This window comes from Lycium barbarum, chromosome 3 (assembly GCF_019175385.1).
Source record: "Lycium barbarum isolate Lr01 chromosome 3, ASM1917538v2, whole genome shotgun sequence".
Taxonomy (NCBI): Eukaryota; Viridiplantae; Streptophyta; class Magnoliopsida; order Solanales; family Solanaceae; genus Lycium; species Lycium barbarum.
Genome location: NC_083339.1, coordinates 148,720,890 through 148,744,069, shown reverse-complemented (window position 1 = coordinate 148,744,069; position 23,180 = coordinate 148,720,890). Strand labels below are relative to the sequence as shown.

The window sequence follows — 23,180 nt, the reverse complement described above, 5'->3', positions numbered from 1 at the left end:
TAAGATTCTATACAGATTTTTATTTTTTACCGTGTATTTAACCTATATTTTGGGTGTTTTTTTTTCCGTTTGAATCAGGAATGCAAGTCTAAGTAATTAACTATCAGTGTTTGTTCTTGGTTGTTTTTTCTTAGATTCAATTGGAATGACTAAGAAAGCTGCTACTCCGATGAGAAATACAGGTATAGAACCCGAATGTGCGATTCCTAATTTTTCTTTGGGAATTTCTCAACATGAAACTGCCATTGCAGGCTCTTATGCTGAGAATCGTTCAAAAAGAATTAACGATCCTAGGCGTTCTAAGGAGTATGTTGATTCGAAGAGTAAACAACAAGAAAAATTGAAAAATGTTTCTCAAATGGAGAAACAAAAGAAGAGAAAGGCTGGTGACAATGTTGTTAATGTTAGGGGCAAAAAAATTGCTAAAGCCAAACGTAATGTGGATGAGGATGATGATGAAGAGGTATGTTTTTGTTGTATTTTCAGTATATTTAGTTCTTTTTTTTTTTAGTTCAGTTATTACAGATCTGTGAATTAACCAGATCTATATTATATGTGCATTTTAAGTATATTTCTGTGTTTTTTTACACATGTTTCTTCAGTTATTTTGTGTGTATTTTTCTTCACCATAACTGTGATTTTTAAGATTTTTAAGTACATTCAGTTATTTTTGTGTATATTTTGTTGACAGTTATTACAGTGATTTTTAAGATTTTTAAGTACATTCAGTTATTATTTTGTTGACAGTTATTTTGTGTATATTTTTAAGTACATTCAGTCGATATATGTCAATCATACGTGTTTTTTGGCATTTTGTTTCAGGTATCTAAATTTTTGGTTACCAAGCACCCTGCTGTGGCACCATCTATGTGTAGATACACGAATGTTAATGTAATGCAAGATATTAGAGGCAAACTAACAGATCCACAGATGGATATGTTTAGGAATTCTTGTTTTGGTAAATATCTTAGAATGCAGCAATTGGATGTACAAGCACAGATTTTTCGGTGCTTTATGGTCAAAGAACTTAAGGGCAGTACATATAGGTGCTTTACATTTGAAATAAATGGTAAAGTTCTGCGTTTTGGCCTTAGAGAATTTGCACTGATCACTGGGCTAGATTGTGTATCTGATGAAAATGATTTTGTTTATGATAACTCAAAACCGAATAGGCTTATGGTTGAGTATTTTGGTAGAAATTAGGAGAACCAATTGCCAGTTAAAAGACACGAGCTTATTGAGTGTTTCAACAAGACTGTCTGGGATGATAAAGGGGATGACGCAGTCAAGATGGCAATATTGTATTTCATAAATACGTGGGTACATTGTGGTGAGCCGAACTCAACAAACATACCAAGGATCCATTTTGATGTTGTAGAGGACGGGAGATATAATGAGTATCCTTGGGGTAAAGATTCGTTTAGAGAGTTGGTTGTAAGCATCGGGCAGAAATATGCTGGTTTTAAGAAATATTATAGGATTCATGGTTTGCCGCTTGCTATGCAAGTATGGTTGTATGAATGTTGCTCAAAAGTTCCGTCCACCATTGCAGTTAAGACGGGGAATTTAATTCCTAGAATTTTGAACTGGCGGACTACGGAAGGAAAACCAGAATTCAAGAGATTGATGGATGGCATGTTCAGAGACGATAAAAATCCGGTAAAACAGTCTTTTAACAGTTTTGTGTCTTTTACCATTTAACTGTTTTAATATGTTTGTTTTACATGCTATATTTTGATTATATTTTGTCTATATTTATGAAATAAGTCATTTGTGATCAATATATTTTGACTATATTTTCCTCATATTTTTAGTATGTTACCAATGTAGATATATACGGTAATATAGTTTCTATATTTTGTTGTTCATAGTCCTGTAGATTTGAGGAAGTTGTGCCAACACCCCATGAGTTGGAAACTCTTAAATTGCCTCCTGTTGCACATGACATACCAGACGTCAAACATGGAGTTGATGGTGTACATGGTACTGATTTGGTAGACGATGATTACGATAATTTTAGTACCACACCACCGCATCTGTCCAGTGGCAAACAGCAACAAAGGAGTGCCAATTCTGATTCCCCGCGAGGCAAGAAACGGACGCAGTTTCCAGTTTCTGTTCCTCCTTCCAGGAAACAACCATCACGGAAGGAATCTGGGATAAAAGGGACAAGGAAACCAGATGCACCTACAGCACCCCGAACAGATGAGTTTAAACTGATAAGGGAAGAGATTCGGATTTTCAAGAAAGAAGTAGGCGTTTTGTTTTCAATATGTTTTTTTTACTTCATATTGCTTGTGTCAAGTAATTAACAATTCTAATTCTATTTTTTATCTTTCAAAACTGTAGGTGTTTGACTACATGGATAACAACTTCAAAAAGTTGTTAGATGCAATAAAGGGCAATCAAACACCAGATAAGGTAAAAATCCAACACTAAAAATGGAAATTATTTACTTTTTAAGTTATTTTGATATATTTATTGGAAGACTTTATATTTTCTTTTGGAAAATTTTAAAGGTCGGCGACACAATGTTAAAAGCTGACTTACATAGTGATGGTGGGATTTCTCAAGGCAATCAAAGTGGCGGTGCAGTAAAGCTTTCAACCAAAGAGAATCAAGGTGGTGGTGCCACTTCCGCGCAGAGGAGTCATCCAGTGGTACTCATTTTTTCTTTCACTTTTCTATATTTGCAGTATATTATTCAAAGTGAAAATATTGGATTTTTAGCTGTGTTTTTGTATTACCTATAGTGTATTTACATATATAGTTTTCACATGGTGATTTGTTAGTAGTGTTCTTTTTGATGTATCTATTTGTGCTATTTTTGTTATGATTGTGTTTATATATACTAGCAGTGTTATATTTGTTTTGGTTTGATATTTTAATATTAGTTTTTCATATATGTTGTGGCTGTATTTTAATTGTATTTTGATTATTATGTTCAATGTTACTTATTCTGATTTCTGTTTACTATATTTCAGGCATATTTACCATATATTTTCTCTATATTTAACTGAAACTTTTAACTTTTAAAGCACTATTATATATGTGTATATGTGTATCTGTTTTGCTGATGCCTTTAAATTCATTTGAACCATGTTTTTATTGTTTTAGGTTGAGGGAGTTGGGTTGTCAATTAATGATCCGGTTTCTGTTGTTGATGTGGATAAAGAAACCGGAGTTAAAAGTGATGCACAAACAGATGGAGTGCCCATAACACCAATCCATTTAAATTTTGATGTAAGTACTGAAATGTGGCTTTTAAGTACTGAAATGTCATTTTGATAAGCAATAATTGACAAACACCAGTCGTTTTTTTCTTGTTTTTTATTTCAGGAATCTCAGGAAATCGGCGATATGGAGAATGCTAATGCTGAATTTACCGCATCAGAGGAAATGGTAGCGGACTTGCTAATCAACTGCCCTTTAGCATGTGTTATTCCTCTCGGTCCTCCTCCAGTACCACGCGATGATCAAACCGATTTGTCAAGTTTAAGGACTCCTCAGAATGTGGACAATAACCCGGTAACCATCTCTCAGTGGATGATTCCTGATTCTCAGATACCAATCCAACTTGGAGTACAACCAACAACCGGACAAAGTTCAACTAATGAAACTGAACAGCAAGTTGGAGTACAACCGATAGTTGGCCACAGTTCAAGCGATGAAACTGGATAACAAGTTCCCGTACAACCAAATGCCGGCCAAAGCTCAAGTGGTGAGACTGCACAGTTTTCAAACTCTGAAAAACAGATCATTGTCCATCCAGGTGCTGCCCGAGAAAGGAAACCAAGCAAATATAACATGTCCCCTTATTGTCCCAATTTCAGCTCAGCGGGTTCTTCTGCCAAAAATATCGGTCCTTGCATTTATCAGAAAAAACACCCATTTGTTGACCACCCTATAAATGCCCCGTTAGATACTTCGTTTCTTCAAGACTATCAAAAGTGGCTTGAGAAGGATCTGTTGAAATCGCATGACAAAAGGTACTTATTGTCACAACTTGTTTTTTTAGTTTTCCAGAATTCAATTATCAATAAACTTAACGTATGTTCTTTCCATTGTTGATATACAGGAAGCCAAATGAAAATCATTGCAGAAAGAACAAGGAAGGACTCGATCCTGCGGATGCCGAACTTCGGTTGCATTTAGGCGTTACAGCCGTAGCCGACAAAAACTGGTTCTACTTGTTATCTATGGATGGGCAACTTTGGACTGATGAGGTTTTGATATCTTTCTGCTTGTTATCTAATTTTTTTATGTTTTATAATAGAATTACAATGTGATGTATCTAGAGTATATTTTTTACTATATTTGACATATATAGTAAAAAATATATTTCAGGCATATTTACCATATATTTTCTCTATATTTAACTGAATCTTTTAACTTTTAAAGCAGTACTATATATGTGTATATGTGTATCTGTTTTGCTGATGCCTTTAAATTCATTTGAACCATGTTTTTATTGTTTTAGGTTGAGGGAGTTGGGTTGCCAATTAATGATCCGGTTTCTGTTGTTGAAAATATATTTCAGGCATATTTACTATATATTTTCTCTATATTTAACTGAAATTTTTAACTTTTAAAGCAGTACTATATATGTGTATATGTGTATCTGTTTTGCTGATGCCTTTAAATTCATTTGAACCATGTTTTTATTGTTTTAGGTTGATGGAGTAGGTTTAGGTACTTATTGTCACAACTTGTATTTTTAGAATATTGTCATCATTATACTTGCACTATATTTAATATACAGACATTAATTTACTAGTTGAGCACAGTACTGTCCAGGTATACAGAATTTTTACTATGTTTAAGAGTATATTTCACTATATTTACTATATATACAGCAATATTTTTTTTTGAACATAGTGTTGATTATAGTCACTGAATTGATGTTTTTACAGCATATTGATGTTATTTTCTACTACCTACGCAAGAAGGGGAAGTATCACAATAACAGCAACTATAGATTCACCACTGCCAGCTGTATTTTTCACACTTTAGTTGCTGAAATTTACAAATCTTGGGAAAACCCCGATTCATCCACATGTGTCGCCAGTAAGGAAGATGAACTGTGTGAGTACATTAACGGGCACAGGCTGTTGGCTAATGTACCATGGTATACTGTTGACAACGTACTAATTCCTGTCAACATAAAAGAGGAAAATCACTGGATTTTGGTTGTGATATCATTCACTGACAGGTCTGCTCTCATCCAATGAAAAGATCATTCATTTTTCTACAAATTTTATATGTTTGTTTTTTTCTTATATTTTCTTTTTACAAACAGGTCCATCTACGTATACAACTCATACCGAGCTGCAGGGCATGATGCTGTCGTTAGAGTCGGAGTGAAAATGTTGGCTACTCTAGTGACACATAGTCTACAAATGACTGATTTCTATGAGAAGAAGGCGGATATAGATTTTGTCACACATCCTTCTTACAGAAATAGAGAACAGACCGACAACTTTGACATTGTGAATGTAGACAATCTCCCGCAACAAGCTCCCTCTAGCATGTAAGAATCTATTCCAATAAAAAACACAATAAATACATCTTTTTTTTCGTGGGTTTTGATAAGTAAATTTTTTGATCATTTTTGTTCCAGGGATTGTGGTGTGTATGTGGCAGCCTTCGCTGAATACTTGAGCTCAAGTGCAGTCATCCCAACCGAATTCGATGCAAAGTTACTTCGTATGAGATATGGTGCCCTTTTATGCGACTATGCATGGGATAAGTCAAACAACAATGCATCAAGTGATAACGAGCAGCCTCCAAGACCAATTAGACCGGCAGTTGATTACGATGCAGTTGATAAAGAGGATCTTGATTAGGCCACCAATTCATTTGTGTTTTTGATTTTCATGTTGAACAATAGCATAGTTGGTTGCGACTTTTGTTGCTGTTTTTTCATTTTGGATATATTGTTTCATGTGTAATAATCTTTTTTAGGATGATTAATATTGAACACCACCTTATGGTTTTTATATTGTTGTTTCTTTCAAGTATGTTATTTTTTCAATGCATAAATTCCATTTTTCATTATCTGTGAAATGTATTCATTTAATAAAGTAGTATATATAACCATTTAAATACAGTCGATATATACAAAAAATATAACTCAGATATATTCCATAAGTCCATTTTTGAAATTACAGTTTGTTACAAAATTTAAAATTTCATCTAAATACACTTCAAATATATGTAAAATATATATCAAATATAGTTAACAGTAAACCAGAATAAGTATTATCTACCAGATCAGACAAAATGAAACTAAAATATAGCCAAAATATATACGAAATACAACTATTAAATCATAAATCCAAAACAAAAGGTCAAATCAGTTAACATAGAGTAGACTTTCCAAATACCATTTAACCACCAATATAGCATTACATTGAAAAACATCGGATGTTCAACCATGTGAAATACAATCATACTAGAATAATATGAATTCAAGATGAATTCATTTTTTATTTTTAACTGAAATTTAAAGTAGAATTGTCTTAACAAATAAAATCAAAATGGACTTATTTATTCTTCTTATTGAGCAGCGGACTATCACACGAACGCCTATTATGACCAAGACGTCCACATTTACCGCAGGAATTTCTGCGTTTACCAATCATCAACTCCTGTAATGGCTTGTCCCTCTTCTTTTTTGGCCTCCCAGGGGGTCTCTTATAGATCGGTGGCATAACAACTTCATCTAATATACTTTTAGGAACATTCCACTCGGTCTCATCGGGAAGAGGATCAACTGGCACATCATATGTGTTCACAACTGTTTCCGGCTTGAATAAATCCGAACAATATACATCAGCAGTCAAATTTTTATTCTTCAATACTGCCCATGCATGAGAACACGGTATCTCGTCCAGTTGGAACATCCTGCAGCTGCAAGTTTTCTTCTTCAAATCTATTATGAAACGCCTCGGTCCATCATTCACTGTGTAAACATATTCAGTTGACGCTTCAACCTGAGAACCATTTAACAAATAAACAAGCATTACCTGAGCAGTTTTACCATATTGGGAATATATATAAATATACATTACATATAGTAAAAATATAGATTAAATTTTTGTGTTGCAAACAAAGATACCCTCATTCGTATTGATTTGTACTCGTTGATCGACAACATCTCTTGATACCGCCTCATCAGTGTTGTGAATGTGTAGGTACCATTTTTTCTATTTTTCCAATTCCATCTACCAAACATCTTCCTCACTTCTTCAAGGAAATCAAAAATATGTAACTCTCTTGCAGCAACCAGTTTTCCATTAATACATTCAGCTATATTCGAAGTCATTGTCCATCCTCTATTAACAGGTGAATAAAGCCTAGACCATTTATCTCTTCCAGCATCTTCTAGGTATCGTTTTACCCGAATATCAACATTCCCAATCTTCTCCATCAATTTATCGAATTCATCCTGGCTGTATGCTTTCGCTAGTGAATAAAATATAGGACTCAACACCTCACTGTTTGTTGTGTATTGCTTTGTCACATTTTTCCACAAATGCCATATACAAGCTGTTATACCCCATTTTAACCGGGTTGAAGTAGGAGTACAACATTTTGGTGATTCCTCTTTATTTTGGTTTTAAGGAGTCGCCACCTAATTATTTTAAAGGTGAATTAGGACACCTAATTATTAACTAAGGTAAAACTAACTAAACCTCCATTAATAGTCTGCTTAATCAGTGTGATTCTAGGTAAGGGTTCTATATTATTCTAAAGGGAAGGGGTTAAGCATCCTTTAGAATCCGTTAACTACGGTTATCCGGCCAAACTTAGGTCCACATAAGAAATTGTGACAAAATATAGTATTTAATATTGTATAAGCAATGTGAGAAAAAGTATCCATACCAAGTATTTAGGTGATTAAAGTAGAAAACCTTGCAAATAATAACATGATGAACTTTGGACTTAAACAAAGCTCTGAAAGAAGAAAAAGAAGAAAAACAACTTTCAGGAAATAGTAAACCTAAAAAAAAAAGCTTTTTAAAATCACGTTTGTATGCCATATTTATTTTCGTCCTTTCATTTTCAAAGAAAAGAAAAAAAAACTCAATAGATCATAACATCATGCATGGAATTGAATTCTTAAAATAAGCATTTTAAAGAAGTTGAGTAGATTTGGATTTAAGTTGGAGATATATCATATGAGCTGTTAAAGAATCTTGAAATCTGATCTTTTCTCAAAATAGGGTGGAGAAGATGTAATCTTTAAAATAAGATGATCCAGTGATGCCAAAATGCTCCGTTTGATTAGCCTCTTAAAATACGAATTTGGAAAAATGTTTCTTTTTAAAATAAATTTTGTTGCCATTTGCTCGACAATGGACATAAAAAAAACAAAAAAAACTCACCCTAAACGAAAGCATTTAAAGGACGCTATTCAAATTATGGGAAAACCAATTTATAATCAGTCCAAAAGCTAAATCATGCTCTTCATGGTACGACACCAGTGATAAAAAAAGGTTATTATCTAAATAAAAATAAGCTACTGGTTTTCCTACATGACAACTACCTTTCTAAGTTAATATTAGCATTGGTCCTAGACTTATATTAAGAGAATCAAGACAAGCAAGATTATCACAGAACCCATTAAAGGCAAAACTAGAACAGAAATAAATAAGAGGCGAAGGCGGAGGCTTCGTCGCCCATCGTTTCGCTTGGAGGTATAGTAGGAGTGAAATGGGCAAAGATGGTGTAAATGCAGGTCTTCGGCTTTAGCGACAGCCATATTGAGTCTCAATACGAGACTCTTTGTTGCTTGGTTGCTCCGGATGCATTACATGTGAAAAAAAAAAGAAGGATGAAGATTAGCGAGACAGCTTATGTAAAATGTATTCACAATACGTTTTTTTTATAAGAAACTGATAAGAATTCATGAAAAGAAATACCATAGGACATGAATTACATCTAATAAAGAAAGAGTGTTCAGTTTTATCCAAATTCCATCTTAAATGACTTGTAAGCTGAACCAGTTATTGATAGACACATGCTCTCTACATTGCAGTGAGGTAATGAAACCATATTAATACACTCAAAAGGATGTTAGCACATGAACTTTAAATCTCAAATGTCAATGATTTGATCATAGCATCCCATACAAACAATGGCTAAGCACATCAACATACAACCTAAATCATGTTTTTAACTCCACAATATAACAGCCAGGAAAAAAAACATTTCGCACTTAACAAGATTTAGAAAAATAGCGATCAGTTCTTAGAAACAGAACACCAAAATGGCAGCACATTGATGATCAACAATATCTCACAGATGTTAAAGGGAAAAACAGATCAGTTTATTCACTTGCGAATGCTGTAAGTTCACAGATTTCATATAAATAATAGGTGTCACACGGAGCAGTCCCTAATCCTATTTCAGATTAATTCCTTGGTTTAATCATATTTTACGAAAGCAAACTGGACAGAGTCTAGGCAAAACATATAAGAGATTCCTAACACATTTCAAGAGAAGAAAAAAATAATAATAGAGTTGAGGTCAAGAAGAACTGATCCTCTTAGAGGTTACTAAAATTTAGACAGGACAAATCCCTCAAGGTTTTGATCAACACCCACAGTTAGACACATAAGTGACTTTCAATTGTTAAGTTTTCATAGCAAGAAATAAGCATAAGACTGGTTCAAGGTTTGCCATCAAACCCAACATTCTTGCACATGGGAAAACAAGTCTATAGGGGGCTAAAACAGGGCTCATCCAAGCTAAACCAAACATTCTTCTAATCCACTTATTCATTTAACATGTTGGATTATTGATTAGGAACAGTTTACACTAGCATAAGACATATGAACAGTGGCTAAATGCCCCTTAAAGGAATAAACTAGGCTCGGCTAGTATGATTAACAGGATTTGTACTCGACGCATATCTATTACATGATTACACTAACACTTTTCAAACTAACAAGATAATAAAGAATCAAACTAACCAATGAGATCACCAGATTACCTAGACTAAACACGTAGACTGACACCAGTCATGCATACTTAATCATCTAAGCAGGTTAATCTAAACTAAACTTACAAACTACATGATTGACATACTAAACAGAGCTACATGATTAAACCAGGCTTAACTAATAGAAGAATAACTCATATGAACAGCAAAAGCATAAATGAAAATAAACTATAAAGGGAGGGGAATTATACCAGATTTTTTAAACAAAGCCAGTGATCTAAATTTGGCACCCGGATGGGTTATTTTAGGGAAAACTCTAATATATACCTCTGATATGAACTCATTTAGCCAATAATTAATGCATAAGTTATTATATGTTTATAAACAGACAAGTTTAGACCAACCCTCCTATGAGCATCTCACCGAAACTGCTCAAACTTAAACAAGGTATATAGGCACGTAGGCGATAAACTCAACTCAAATCATAGTATTCATTTTTAGACATTAACCAAGCCAGACCAGATCTTTAAAGGCCTCATTCATAACTTCAACAAATAACCAGTTGGGCCTTTCTCAAAGTAGAAACAAACCCGAAACACAAATCTGAACCACAAGCAGTCATGTTTGTCACAACAACAAACTAAGCATTCATTTAACTGATCTCAATCCAAGCAGTCCAGATTACTCCATCATTACTGATATTATATTGGGCAAGAATAACGTGATAGGAGGTATTGTAGGCTAATCTACTCATGGACAGGTCAAGTCTAAAATCAGGTTATATTAATCATGCTTGACCCAAAATGATGCTTAATCATAACTGAACATTCAACCGACAGGGCATACAAACCACCACATTATCATGTACTATATTAGCTAGAAAAAAGAAAAAAAAAACTTAAAGATACCAAACTACTATTACTGATAACCAGACGGGCTAATGGCACACAAAAAAAACTTAAGCTAAATCCGAACAGAGACAACAACTGATGAAATAAATGACACAAAATAATTTAAAGGAAGAAGGATTACCTTCTTCGGGTGCAGCGAAATGGGGTATGGGGGCCTTCGATACTCACTCGAACACTACCAAATCCGATCTTGCGAGGCTCGGATTCACAGCAATATCAAGGCCAAACGAAGAAAAAAAAAGTATTTCAGCTCGATCCTAAAATAAGATTACAGCGCCTAATAGATATCGTCTTTCAAGGGATTTTATGGCGGACCACTTTTGTAAGGGAATCCCCCCCTTTCGGATTTCAGATCTCCTTCTTTATATGGTGGATTGGGGTTTAAGAAAAGAGGAAAAGGAGCGTATGAAAGAGGCGTGGGGGACAGCTGAGTATGGAGGTGGCAGAGAACGTGGGGGACATGGGAGAGTGGAGGTGCAGAGGGAAAACGTGAGGGAGACAGGGAGAGACAGAGGAGGGAGAGGGAATGAAGTGAGGGAGGCGGAAGTGAGAAAAAGAGAGAGGGAGATAAGGATTAGGGTTAAAGGGGTAATCAAATGGGCCGGGTCGGTAATCTTGGGCTGGACCGGATAGGGCAAATGTAGAATTGGACTGGACCGTTGGAAAAATAGGTATTGGGCTGGTCATTTGGTCCGAAATGTTTATGAGTTGATTGGGCTTTGATTTGGGTCAGATAAAGCAAAATACGGACTGAGTGCAAGAAATAGTTTTGGCTTCTGAATTTAAATAAAAGACCCATTTTAATTAACCATATGCTGAGTGTGACAAAATTTTAACCTGATACAAAATATGTAATTATTAGGGCTCAGGTAATAAGATTATATGACGTTGTAATAGCCGTGCAATAATATTTCGAAAATCTGCAGTAAATAAACAATATTATTTAATTATGCAAAGATAAACGCGATGCGTGTGCGTAAGCTGGTAAAATGCCGAAATGATAAAAATTGTGAATAATAATAATAATAATAATAATAATAATAATAATAATAATAATAATAATAATAATAATAATAATAATAATGATGATGGCTAGTGACTGTAATAGAATAATGAAACGCCGGTATTGATAAGAGGCTAGTAATTATAGTAGAATACCACATATATATATTTTAATTTTCCAGAAATATTAGAAGCGTAAATAGGTATTTCGGAGGAGAGGCGGGACAAAATTGGGTGTCAACACAAGCCAAATGAGGAACAGTAGGATACACCTTAGAAACTGCGTGTATTATGCTTTCATGTCTGTCGGACACGACACACATATTTTGCCTAACACCATAAGCTTGCTTGAACAGTTCAAAGAACCACGTCCACGACTTATTATTCTCAGAATCTATCACACCATACGCTAGTGGTAGGATATTACCTACAAAAATCAGTATATATTTATAATATATTCAACACATATTTCAACTGAATTTGATCTCACACTGTATTTTTAGCACCATCATTTATAAAACAATAATATATATTTACAATATATTTACCTCATATTTACAGTGTATTTCAACATATAATATTCACAAATTTACACCAGCAATACATCCAGAGTATGTTTTTAGCAGCTTTATTTGCAAATCAATAAGCATAATGTTGTATTTATAAAAAAAATATTCATAGAATAGAATTACACATACCTGCTCCATCCAAAGTACTTGCCGACACAAATGTACCATTATACGTTGATTTAAGATGTGCACCGTCCACTACAACTATTGGTCTACAACACTCGAATCCCTTTATGAATGCTTTGAGGGCTACAAACAAATACATAAACTCATTTTCTGGTGATTTATGCATTTTAACGAGCGATCCAGGATACGTTTTATCAAGTATGTATATATATGCCGGCAACTTCTTGTATGAATGAGCTGGATCACCTCTGAAATCTTTTATAGCCTTCTCTCTAGCTCTCCATGCCATCATATAAGAAACATCTACGCCGAATTCATTCTTAACATCATCTATTATATCCCCAAGTGTGACCTTCCTTTTATGGTTAGTTATTTTCGCCTTCACAACCGCTTCTCCAATAAACCAACTTGTTGTCTGCCTTTGTGAATACACCTTGTCCTTCAACGGACATGTATGTTCGTCATCGAAAGCTCTAACCCTGAACATTTCAGAATCCCCAATTCTCGACGCTCTGAATTTCCATTTACATTCCAACGACCAACATGCCAGAGTGTAGCTACATAATACAATGCAAATAGTACATATTGAATCAATTAAATACAGTATAAATATACAAAAAATATATCAGAATATATTGCATCAAACATTTTTAAAATTAACAGTGTGCTAAATAAGTTAACAAATCATCTCAATACAGTACAAATATAACAAAAATACATCTGCACTTTCTGTTACCAGAATACATTTAGAAAATCATACCTTATAGCATTCGATCTCTCTGTTTTGAAATTGAATCTTTCACGAATTGCGTATTTCGTCATCACAATTTTCAAAGTTTCCTTATCCTGGTAAATTTGATCGACAAAAACTCCTTTCGTTTCCGATTTCGAAATTACCAAATTGTTATCATTCCCAAACAAAACAACAGCGTTTACAGTAGAATCACAAACTTTCATACCATCCCGATTCTCGCTATATCCAATTTGCAGCACATCATCTCCAATAATACGATTACCAGTTACACCATCCTCAACATCCAAATCATGAATACTAACGCACATTGGATACATCCCCAAAACTCTGTTTTCTCTCTTAAGCTCAACGTACACACGAACTCCCATATCGTTGTGTATTTCAATTGGTTGAAAATCGCCTTCAACAGTATATTTTATTGAAATAGTTTTCCTAACAGTATCCACGCCTAATTGATTTGTAATCGTACAAACTAACTCATCGTAATTGCAATTATCAATGAATACAACAGCATCAATTTTGTAATTCACAAAACAGTTCTGATCGTTCCAAAAACCAGAATGACGGATCAACGCAGTTACGCTTGTCATTATCCTGTTGTTTTCGAATACAGCAATGTGTTATATTCAATTTAGCTGAAACAATTTCAGAAAAGACGAACAAAAAAAAAAAAGTTTGCAGTGAAAAAATCGTTACCTCAATTATGAACTCAACTTGATGAAATCAAATATATATTCGTCGTGATAATCAAGCTATGTTCACTGGTTTGATATTGTTATTTTTCAAAGGTTTTTCAACCTTTTTATTTTTGGTTAAAAATATGATTGTAAGGTTTGAATTCAAATTTTTTTGAATTTGTTAGCTGTTTGAATGAGATATGGAATCAGATATGGAATGGGAGGATATTTGCGTGAATCAGGGAACAATATAACTGATTCTAATTAAAATCGGAACAGATTTTGTTTCCATAAATATAACACTGTCAGTTAAACTCGCGTCTGTATTTCCGCTATATTTATGCTATATTTTGGTATACCCGACTACTAGATAAATATAGGGTCATCTAGTTACGAATTGTAAATATAGCATATGTAGTTATAGGTTGTTAGAAATAGTTAAAAGGTAGCTATTTGTGAAAATTTTACTTACTATATTAGTATATTAGCTGACGTTTCTGGCAAACTTGAGGAGTTGAGGCCCTATATTGTACTATAGATTTGATCTGTTTTTCTCCTAATGGCATTTTGCCGTTGATTTTGAAATTCAGCGTCCCTGTGAACTAGTTTTGCAATGGCAACTTCAATATTTTCTTTCAATTATTATAGTACTATAATAACAGTCCGAAATTTTTTTGTTTCTTATCATCATTTGGTCCTTCCCGGGGGAGAATTTTCTCCAAACTGTATTCAATTTAATTGATCACATAAATACTTTCTCCACTGGACAAAGTTGTTAGGAGACGTGCCATAAATTCCTTAACAACCACCTTGCAGAAAATTTTTAGAATATTATTGGCCTCACCAACATAACTAGATTTCACACTATGAGGAAAGCAACAAAGTGGCCTTCGCTTTATCATACGATTGAAAGTTGCCGGGAACCCGTCAATCACGAAATTTAATTGAATTTGAACAAATATGAAAACATACTGAAACTTTAGCGATCCGGCACCAACGTTCTCGTAACGTATCACAGCGTTTGCAATGGAGTTGCGAATGGAAAAAGAATAGGATTTTAATAACCATAAGCAAAATATACGGAAAAAAAAAATTACCGAGTTAATGGAAACCAAACAAGTAAGAGTTTACCACATAAACATACTAATTTATCATTACTATGTGATACATTAAAGTGACAATATTTATTAATTAATATGCATGAGTTGATGGCTAAGTGTATGTGAAAATGTGTTATCACATAATAAATGTTATGACGTAAACATTTTTTACCCTCCCAACGTGTCACACTAAAACCCAAAGCATCTCTGCTTAGGGCCATTTGCTGTGCTTACTAGTTATACGAAAATTACTAGGCACTGATAACATATAGGGTATAATGTATAATTTAGGGGTGTTCACGGGTCGGTTTGGGTCAATTTTAGATTAAAATCAAAATCAAACCAATATAATCGATTTTTTTATTATTAAAAACCAAACCAAACCAAATGTAGAAAATATTCATCGGTTTGGTTGTAGTCGGTTCGGTTCGGTTTTTAATCATACATAAATGTGTATCCTTTTACAACTATATCACAACAAGTCCATACCAGAATTACCAATTCTTTAATTTACTACTATTTTGAAATCCCAGCAAATAAGTGTGAGCAAGTAAGCATGGTGAAGATAAAGCAAATAAACAAAGCCTGCAGAATTTTTTTTTTTTTTTTTTTTTTAAAACGCACATAAGCTTTCTAATTAGCAAACAAAAATTATAACCAATGGAAGTTTTTAGCCAAAACATGAATATGGTACTTTAAAATCACTGTAAATCAAATAAGTATAGAACTTATTAACTCAACTTGTGGAATCACAAAGAACTACAGGAAAATAAAGATAGTGCCTTTTTTATGTAGCAACAACAAATACAAAGTATTGGAACTCGTTTACAGCAAAAATAATTTTGGTTTATCTCTTGTGGACTGAAATATAGAATTGAAGGAGGCACCGACAATGACTTAGCCGATTAGGTTAAGTTTTTCTGAAATAAGCTTTTCTTATTTCTCTTTCACTTAAATAAGTTTGGATTAATGGCTTCATTCTTTTAATAGACGGGCTTATGACCTAAAGTCCACTACCCTCTTTAGATATGGTAAATAAAATTTGATAAAAATTTGATATATATATATATATATAAGATACTTAAAATTATTTATAAAAGTTAAAATTACTTAAATATAATTATAAAAGTTGTATATATAATTTGTCGGTTCAATTCGGTTTTTTCTCCTTTTTTTTTTAATAAAACCAAAACCAAACCAAGTATTTTTGATTTTTTAAAATTAAAAACCAAACCAAACCAAACCCAAAAAAAATCGGTTTATTTAGTCGGTTCGATTTTCGATTTTGTTCAGTTTTTAACCGAACCGTGAAGTATATGGTCAAAATAGAAATTATTATGTAATAAATAATAAGAGAAGTGATGTTACCGTAAAGATCACTTCAAAAATATTTTTCTTTAAATACAGTTTCCCCCATAGACATATTCGTCTACACATCCTATTCCTCATAAAAAAAACAATTGTACCAAAAAATAACTCATTATGATTATTATTATTGTTATTATTATTATTATTATTATTATTATTATTATTATTATTTAATTACCACCAACCAAGCACTGCATTAGTTAGGTAAAAGTTCCCTCATGCAGCCACCCAAACGCTGCATATTTATGCAGAAATAACCCTTTCAATCCCTCCAACCAAACGACTCATTGATATGCAAATATTGCACATGGAAAACTTTAGGCCGAGAGATTCAGTGCAGGCACTGCACCAAGATGATTTCATGTCGCATTCCAAAATATTAATCAATGAAATCAAGTTATTCGGTTATCACCTTTATATTAAATAAAAGTAGAAATACTGGCTGATTTAGATTATAATGGATTTTCTAATTCCGACAAAATCCTTTCTATTGCTCTTCAAAGTCACCAAACTCTAAATTGTTACAGATCATATATCCAACCAGTCAACCATGAAAACTCAAGGAGTCAAACTTTTGTTTGCAATTGGAGTTAGCTGAGCGAAAAGGAAACAAGCAAGAAAGCTCAAATCTACCACACCAGCCTGAAACAAACAAGAACCATCTTCTCGTACGATCGTGCACATTCTGCATGCAGAACAAAAAACCAGGATAAAGCAACTCCAGCAATTGAACATCCCCAAGTAAAAGGAAGTCCCCTCTTTTTGCACAAATCCTGCATAACACAAGCACATTGGAAATTCCAGGACATTTCTTTCAGGATCTGAAAACCTGGATGTTAGAGTGTTATCATCAGTTTGCATTATGAGGTTAATGGAGTGACTGACAACCCTAACCAGATAAGTTGAGATGGATGCTAATCGCATTTTGATCTCAATTTATGATGCAAATTCTATTTCACTCCATACATAATACGTTGATAGAGGTGCTAAGAAGTCACTTGAGGTTTAAAACATATGTTAGCACTAAACAAAGCAATTCTCAAATGTAGAATACAATGTGACACCACAGACCAACAAGATTTAAGGCTAGAAATTAAATGCATCCTATGACATGTCACAAAACGTGAACCCTGAATAAACTGACAATTTTGAGATGACAGTGCTTCAAATGCATGGCTTGGATAAACTATGATATGGCCCAAAAAGATGCTCATTTCAAGATGATAATGCTCATGACTTGATGATAGCAAGGATGCATGCAACAGCTGCATGATGCATTTGTATTTGGCAGAGCATAGAGAACAGAATACATCCCCTGCAGCTACTGGTAGGTCATAGGTGGAGGAGCTCCATTCGCATTGGGGGCAACAGCTTGGTGGCCAAAGTCCTTCCTTTTGCCAAATGGATTCTTTGAATATGTAGCTGAATATTAAGGAGAAACATGCCATCCAAAGAATGTTGCAATAGAGAATAAATTTAAGACTCAGATTCCTAATGAAGTACTTTGCATGAGCTGGTAATTACACCTTTGTAGCATAAATTATCATAACTACTTCTCACATAGACCATCGTTTAATATGTAATTTGGAAAAGGCTACAGATAAAGAGTATGCTCTCAAGGAAGCATAGACCTTTCTCAAATATCAAATGCAAAGGCACATAAAGCACTATCATCATTTTCTCTTTTCATTTTGGATGTCAAAGAAGAAAAAAGAAAAATGGAAAAAGGTTTAAAAGGTTGGCCACAGCATTTGCAAACTGCAAAGGAAGAAGAAACCAACTTCACGAATAAAATGTTAGTCAGGTGTCGTCCTTTTAGCAGCAACTATAATGATATTTCAAAACTGAGGGTTATCCACTTTCTAAAAGCTCCAAAGGTTCCAATTCCAAAGGGAGCTTCAGCATGCAAATATTGCCCCTTCAGCGTCCCAACTAACAATTATTTTGTTCAATTAGGCTGTATATGTGCAAGCACAAAGCCCATAAAATATTGCCCCAACATCAAGTCCACACTTTCGAGTCAACAGTCAGACTCAGACCGCTAAAACAACAGAGTAGCAAAAACAAAGAAAAACGATGATTGTGAAATATCAAGCTCTGGTAGATGAGACAGCTAAACAAGAAGAAAGGATATTGAATTCGCATGCCAACTGAACCAGAGCTCGGTATGACAGCACCCTGCAAACTGTGGTGGACATTGGTGGCACTATTCACATCCTGCAAGCACCACGGGCTGAAGCTGATAACCGGAAGGAGCATCGAATGTGCGCACAAACTAAAGATGAATCAAGAAGCATCTTGTAAAGGGTAATACAGAACTTACTTCAAATTCAATGAAACACACTGTATGTCTTTCTTGTCTCAAAACCTTCATCTGCTTAAAACCAGGCTGTCTGGTAGTAGATTAAGCAAATGAATAGATTAGACATTAGCAGGAGACATAAAAATATGAAATACTAGCAGTTTCGCGTAAACGGAATAGCAAAATAAATAGATTAGACATTAGCGGGAGACATAAAAATAAGAAATAGTACTTTCGCATAAACGGAATAGCAAAATGCAGAGCCATACCCGCTGATAAGGCCCCTCAGCTCTTCCTCATTTATATTCTCTCCAAGATTGCCAATGAATAGGGTATTGCAAGGAGGATTGTCTTTAGTATTCTACAAGAAAGCAAAAAATAGATCAGTGGACAAAGCAAAACACAAACTATACCATACAAGGTGCATTAATCCTCAGAACAAGCATATACTGCACAAATGCTACATCCACCAGCTATATAAAGCATAACTCTGTCCCAACAATATCAGCAGTAACAGAGTCTCAAAAAGATCAGCAGAACGCAGATACTACTATACTGAAGGAAGTCAGATCCAACCAACTTAACAATAAAGTTAATGCTCTGGCCCTAAACGAATGTGCCACAGTAAACCCAAATCAAAAATACAAAGAAGACAACCTAAAAAGGAAACACAAAAGAGAAGGCATGCTAGAAATGATGTCAACCCTTAGTTAACTCTGCAAAATGTTGCAAATCTAACACAAACGACAGAGGCAGAGACATGCACGCATCACCTGGACTGGCGCATAACTGCTTGGCGCTGGCACAGGAGCAGGTGCAGCCATTGGCATGTGAGCAACAGGGTAGCCTCCATATGGATCATATGGTGGAGGAGCTTGAGCAATATACCTGAGAAATACAATCCCTTACTGTTTTTAATTTGGGGGGTGGGGTTGAGGGTTGGAAATAAAGGAGATACAATCATTAACCTCCTTTTAACTTTCTTTTCTTTTTCTCCTAGAAACTTGATTGTAAATAGTTCAGAATTTAGCTTTATGTTGCGAGAACAATCAATTCCTATCACTATCACACTTTTCATCGTAGCATTTTGTCTTGACATGCAAAGAAAATTTTGCATTTGGAATCTTACCCATGTGGTGCCCAGACAGGTGCCGGGGGAGCGTGAAAAGGAGAGGGACTTGAATAACCAGTATGCGTGTAATCACCTCCAGTACGCATACGTTTACTCTGGTCATGTGCATTTGAATCAGCTACAATTCCTGCAGAAAAATCAAATAAGAAGACTCTAGTGTAACATTGTTTTGTCATACAAATAGTAGAATCCAGCATAAACATAGTTGTGATAGCCTAAATAAGCAAATAAATATAAGAAGAGCCTCAGCAATGGAGATGAACAAAAATGCGAAGAAAAAAACTGAATAAGTAAAAATGTGAAGAAAATTATTAAGCATTAGGGTTTCTGTACGTATCTTGATGTACTATCTAAAGATAAATCCCACCCTTAGTAAATGGTAGTTACCTTAGTAAATGGTAGTTAGGTTAATGGAGAACCAAGAGAACCCATACAACTCGCATGAATCGAATTCATATGTGCATTAGGTAAGATGATCACAATCCAGAAGGACAATACATTTGCTATTTAGAAAAATAAAGACGGGTGAAACCACTAGAGCAGATTATCTCTGAGGCACTAAAAGATCAACCACAAATTAAGAAATTTAAGTAAATTCTCAAATAGTGGAATAAAAACCAATGCAAATGAGAGAAAACCATAAAGCTGCAAAGTTGAGGAAGTCTTCAAAGTTAATGTGATCCAAAGCATTCCTCCTTTTTAAAAGAAGAATTTGAAATATTCTTCATTAATCTTCTCAAGCACCTTAAAGTTTATGCTTGCAGAAGCAGACCGGGATTTGATATAAAGTATGTGTTTATTTTTAGGAATTTGACAATTAAAAGTTACTTGTTTTAATACATTTAGTACAGCACTGTAACTAACGGTTATAACATTCACATTTAGTTAGTTTCGCACTCTTCTCCCACCAGGACTAAGAGGAGATAATCCTAAATGAATGAGAGTCCTTAGAGAGTCTATTCTCAATCTTCTTTGTGCACATCCTCTTCAACATTTCATTCAAACACTGGCTTACTGGAGCTCGTGCACCATATCCCTCAAAGATATTAAAAATTTATACTAGCATTATTTAACCAAAGAGTAAGCATTTTTTTCTACAAAAATAAAAGCACGAAGCTAAAAAAGAGAACATAAGAATAAAAATGCACCTCTTTTGACAAAGAGATTCTTCTTTGCCATCTCTGTGTGCAGAACACATTTCCCCTCCGTGTCAAAAACCAAACCCTACAGCCATCCAAGAACAAAATCATACAAAAAGGACCTTTTTTAGGAGGGAAAAAGAACTCCACAAGAGTATCATGAAAACTGACCTGAATGGCGTCTTTTGCACCGATAGCGCATTGATGGTTGGAGAATAGAGCAAAACCCATGGGAACTTCGCCTTTGAAATTGACCTGAGATGCTTCATAACCTGGTAACCACCTCAGAAGGTTCACCAATTCTCTCTCCTTTACGTCCTGCGGTAGCCCAGATATGAAAATCGTCCGAACCTGAACATGACAGCACCATAATCAATCGCATAGTTTCTTTTTCCTCAGTGTTCATTAATATAGGTTGCTTCATTTGATTTGTATCCTGTTACTTTGCCGTCTTATTGTCTTGCAACCCTGCTTCAAGTTTTTGTCTTTCTTTTGAGCTGAGGGTCTATTGGAAACAGCCTCTCTACCCCACAAAGGTAGGGTAAGGTATGTGTACATCCTACTGATGCAATATGAATTTGGGAGCTATATTATGGGAGACGAGCTAATCCTTGGGGTGGTTGTACCGGGTGCAAGTGGTGCAGTACACAAGCTGTTGGAAACTTGATCTTTGGAAGGCGGCAACAAGTTTCATACATTCGTTCCTTAATTATGCATTTAACCCCAAATTGTTATTGTGATAGTTACTTTTAGACCCATATGGTTCTTTAGTATACATTATGTTAGGTGTAACCATTTTAAAGTTTATCAATGAAAATCATCTTTTAGCTTTAGCTTAGATTAGTTTTAAGCTAGATATCTTCACAAAATCCATTTTGCAACACCTGCCCTCCCCAGACCCTATGAAATTACATTGGGTATGTTGTCATGAATAATGAAGGGAAAAGCGGGAATTTGTATGTGTTAATTTACCTCATCGATGGGCATTGAGGGATGGTGATGATGTGGAGGAGGGGCAGAAGCAGGAGGAGGGGCTGGAGCTGGAGGCCATTGTTGGTGGTGGTATGGGTGAAGACCATTACCCGCCATCTGCGACCTAAACCCTAGAAGAGCAATTGGGGATTTTCGGATAACACCGTGCTTCTTTTCTCTCCTTTTTCTTTTGTTTGAGCGGAGAATTGTCCTCGTTACAAGAAAAATAAAGTGGGTCCACGGCCTTAAATACAGTGTATTTGTTTGTGGTTGATATTTTTAACTTCGATTTCAACCGCCAGTAATGAAAAATCACGACTTCAATAATGGCAAGAATTCTTTTATGAATGGAAGTTGTCTACTATTACCTGAAAATGACATTCATGTTTGAGTAATTTAAATTGTATATCATTATGTGTAATTAAGTATGTAATTTGAGTAAAGCAATTAACTCTTAATCTAAAGTATTTTAGGCCTTTTTCAGTTTTTTATTTAAAATATATATATATATATATATATATATATTTACAAAAACACCGAGTACCAATTTTTTTAAATGCATTCCAAATACGGTAATATCAAAATCAAAGTACCATTTTTTTTTTTGGTTTCATTATGGTTATTCAGTATTTACTATTTACCGAAACATGCATACTTCTACTTTTAGCTCTATCGTACGCTTATAGTTAAATTTTTTTCCACCACTTGTAGTTAGCAACATGTCTTATATTTATCCTTACGTTAGCAAACTGTTAGCTTCATGGCTTAGGATTACCTTCGGTTTGAGCTCCATTAGTGAATAAAGGAGAAACTGACTTTGAAAATATTAGATCAATAATTTAGTGAAGTTGCTCAATTTCAAATAATTTTTTAAAATATTACACCAAAATCTTTGTTGTCTATGTTAATGTTAATTTACTGTTCCTGATGCCTTATTGGATAAATATATAATTTATCCCCGAACTTGTAATTAAATCCCTTTTATACTCTCCTCCTTCACGATTGCTTCTCATCCCATGTATGCTCTCTCTAATGTGCCACCCACCTTTCTTAAAATAAAACTCATTTAATAATAAATCTATTTATATTATGTATTGTTGGTCACGTGTTAGATCTATAATTAGTTTGTAGAACTGTCAGATTAGACCCATTACTAACCAAAGGTAGTTGTAACATCAT

At 34.4% G+C, this 23,180-nt stretch overlaps 3 protein-coding genes across 4 annotated transcripts; 1 reads left to right on the top strand and 2 right to left on the bottom strand.

Annotated features, from left to right (window-relative positions):
* Positions 1-145: 145 nt before the first annotated feature.
* Positions 146-5,917, top strand: LOC132631548 (uncharacterized). Its single transcript, XM_060347119.1, has 16 exons — positions 146-182; positions 252-306; positions 409-463; positions 823-1,069; positions 1,220-1,659; positions 1,872-2,252; positions 2,350-2,421; positions 2,520-2,660; positions 3,118-3,243; positions 3,340-3,636; positions 3,757-3,989; positions 4,079-4,226; positions 4,674-4,692; positions 5,014-5,212; positions 5,300-5,530; positions 5,621-5,917. The coding sequence occupies exons 1-16, from the start codon at positions 146-148 to the stop codon at positions 5,844-5,846; spliced, it is 2,907 nt and encodes a 968-aa protein (XP_060203102.1). The 3' UTR covers positions 5,847-5,917.
* A 617-nt stretch (positions 5,918-6,534) lies between these two features.
* On the bottom strand, positions 6,535-7,207 carry LOC132634394 (uncharacterized). Its single transcript, XM_060350652.1, has 2 exons — positions 7,121-7,207; positions 6,535-6,995 (listed from the first exon to the last, which is right to left on the bottom strand). Exons 1-2 carry the CDS (start codon positions 7,175-7,177, stop codon positions 6,546-6,548), a joined length of 507 nt encoding a protein of 168 aa, XP_060206635.1. The 5' UTR covers positions 7,178-7,207; the 3' UTR covers positions 6,535-6,545.
* Positions 7,208-16,902: 9,695 nt separating this feature from the next.
* On the bottom strand, positions 16,903-22,262 carry LOC132633578 (uncharacterized). 2 transcript variants are annotated; one of them, XM_060350083.1, is made up of 9 exons: positions 22,002-22,247; positions 21,201-21,380; positions 21,039-21,114; positions 19,888-20,017; positions 19,532-19,646; positions 19,028-19,119; positions 18,780-18,849; positions 18,591-18,673; positions 16,903-17,874 (listed from the first exon to the last, which is right to left on the bottom strand). In XM_060350083.1, the coding sequence occupies exons 1-9, from the start codon at positions 22,116-22,118 to the stop codon at positions 17,778-17,780; spliced, it is 960 nt and encodes a 319-aa protein (XP_060206066.1). In that variant the 5' UTR covers positions 22,119-22,247; the 3' UTR covers positions 16,903-17,777. The 2 variants fall into 2 exon arrangements, with proteins under 2 accessions (XP_060206066.1, XP_060206067.1); XM_060350084.1 differs by lacking the exon at positions 18,780-18,849 and having other exon boundaries at positions 18,591-18,731; positions 22,002-22,262.
* Positions 22,263-23,180: the final 918 nt, after the last annotated feature.

Excerpts from the sequence above, each read along its gene's own strand:
- LOC132631548 (XM_060347119.1), top strand. The coding sequence starts at position 146 with ATGACTAAGAAAGCTGCTACTCCGATGAGAAATACAG. Across the intron at positions 464-822 it reads ATGAGGATGATGATGAAGAG|GTATCTAAATTTTTGGTTAC; the intron begins GTATGTTTTTGT and ends ATTTTGTTTCAG. Across the intron at positions 5,531-5,620 it reads CAACAAGCTCCCTCTAGCAT|GGATTGTGGTGTGTATGTGG; the intron begins GTAAGAATCTAT and ends TTTTTGTTCCAG.
- LOC132634394 (XM_060350652.1), bottom strand. The coding sequence starts at position 7,177 with ATGAGGCGGTATCAAGAGATGTTGTCGATCAACGAGTACAAATCAATA. Across the intron at positions 6,996-7,120 it reads ACAAATCAATACGAATGAGG|GTTGAAGCGTCAACTGAATA; the intron begins GTATCTTTGTTT and ends AATGGTTCTCAG.
- LOC132633578 (XM_060350083.1), bottom strand. The coding sequence starts at position 22,118 with ATGGCGGGTAATGGTCTTCACCCATACCACCACCAACAATGGCCTCCA. Across the intron at positions 21,115-21,200 it reads GTGCAAAAGACGCCATTCAG|GGTTTGGTTTTTGACACGGA; the intron begins GTCAGTTTTCAT and ends GGATGGCTGTAG. Across the intron at positions 20,018-21,038 it reads GAATCTCTTTGTCAAAAGAG|GAATTGTAGCTGATTCAAAT; the intron begins GTGCATTTTTAT and ends ATTTTTCTGCAG.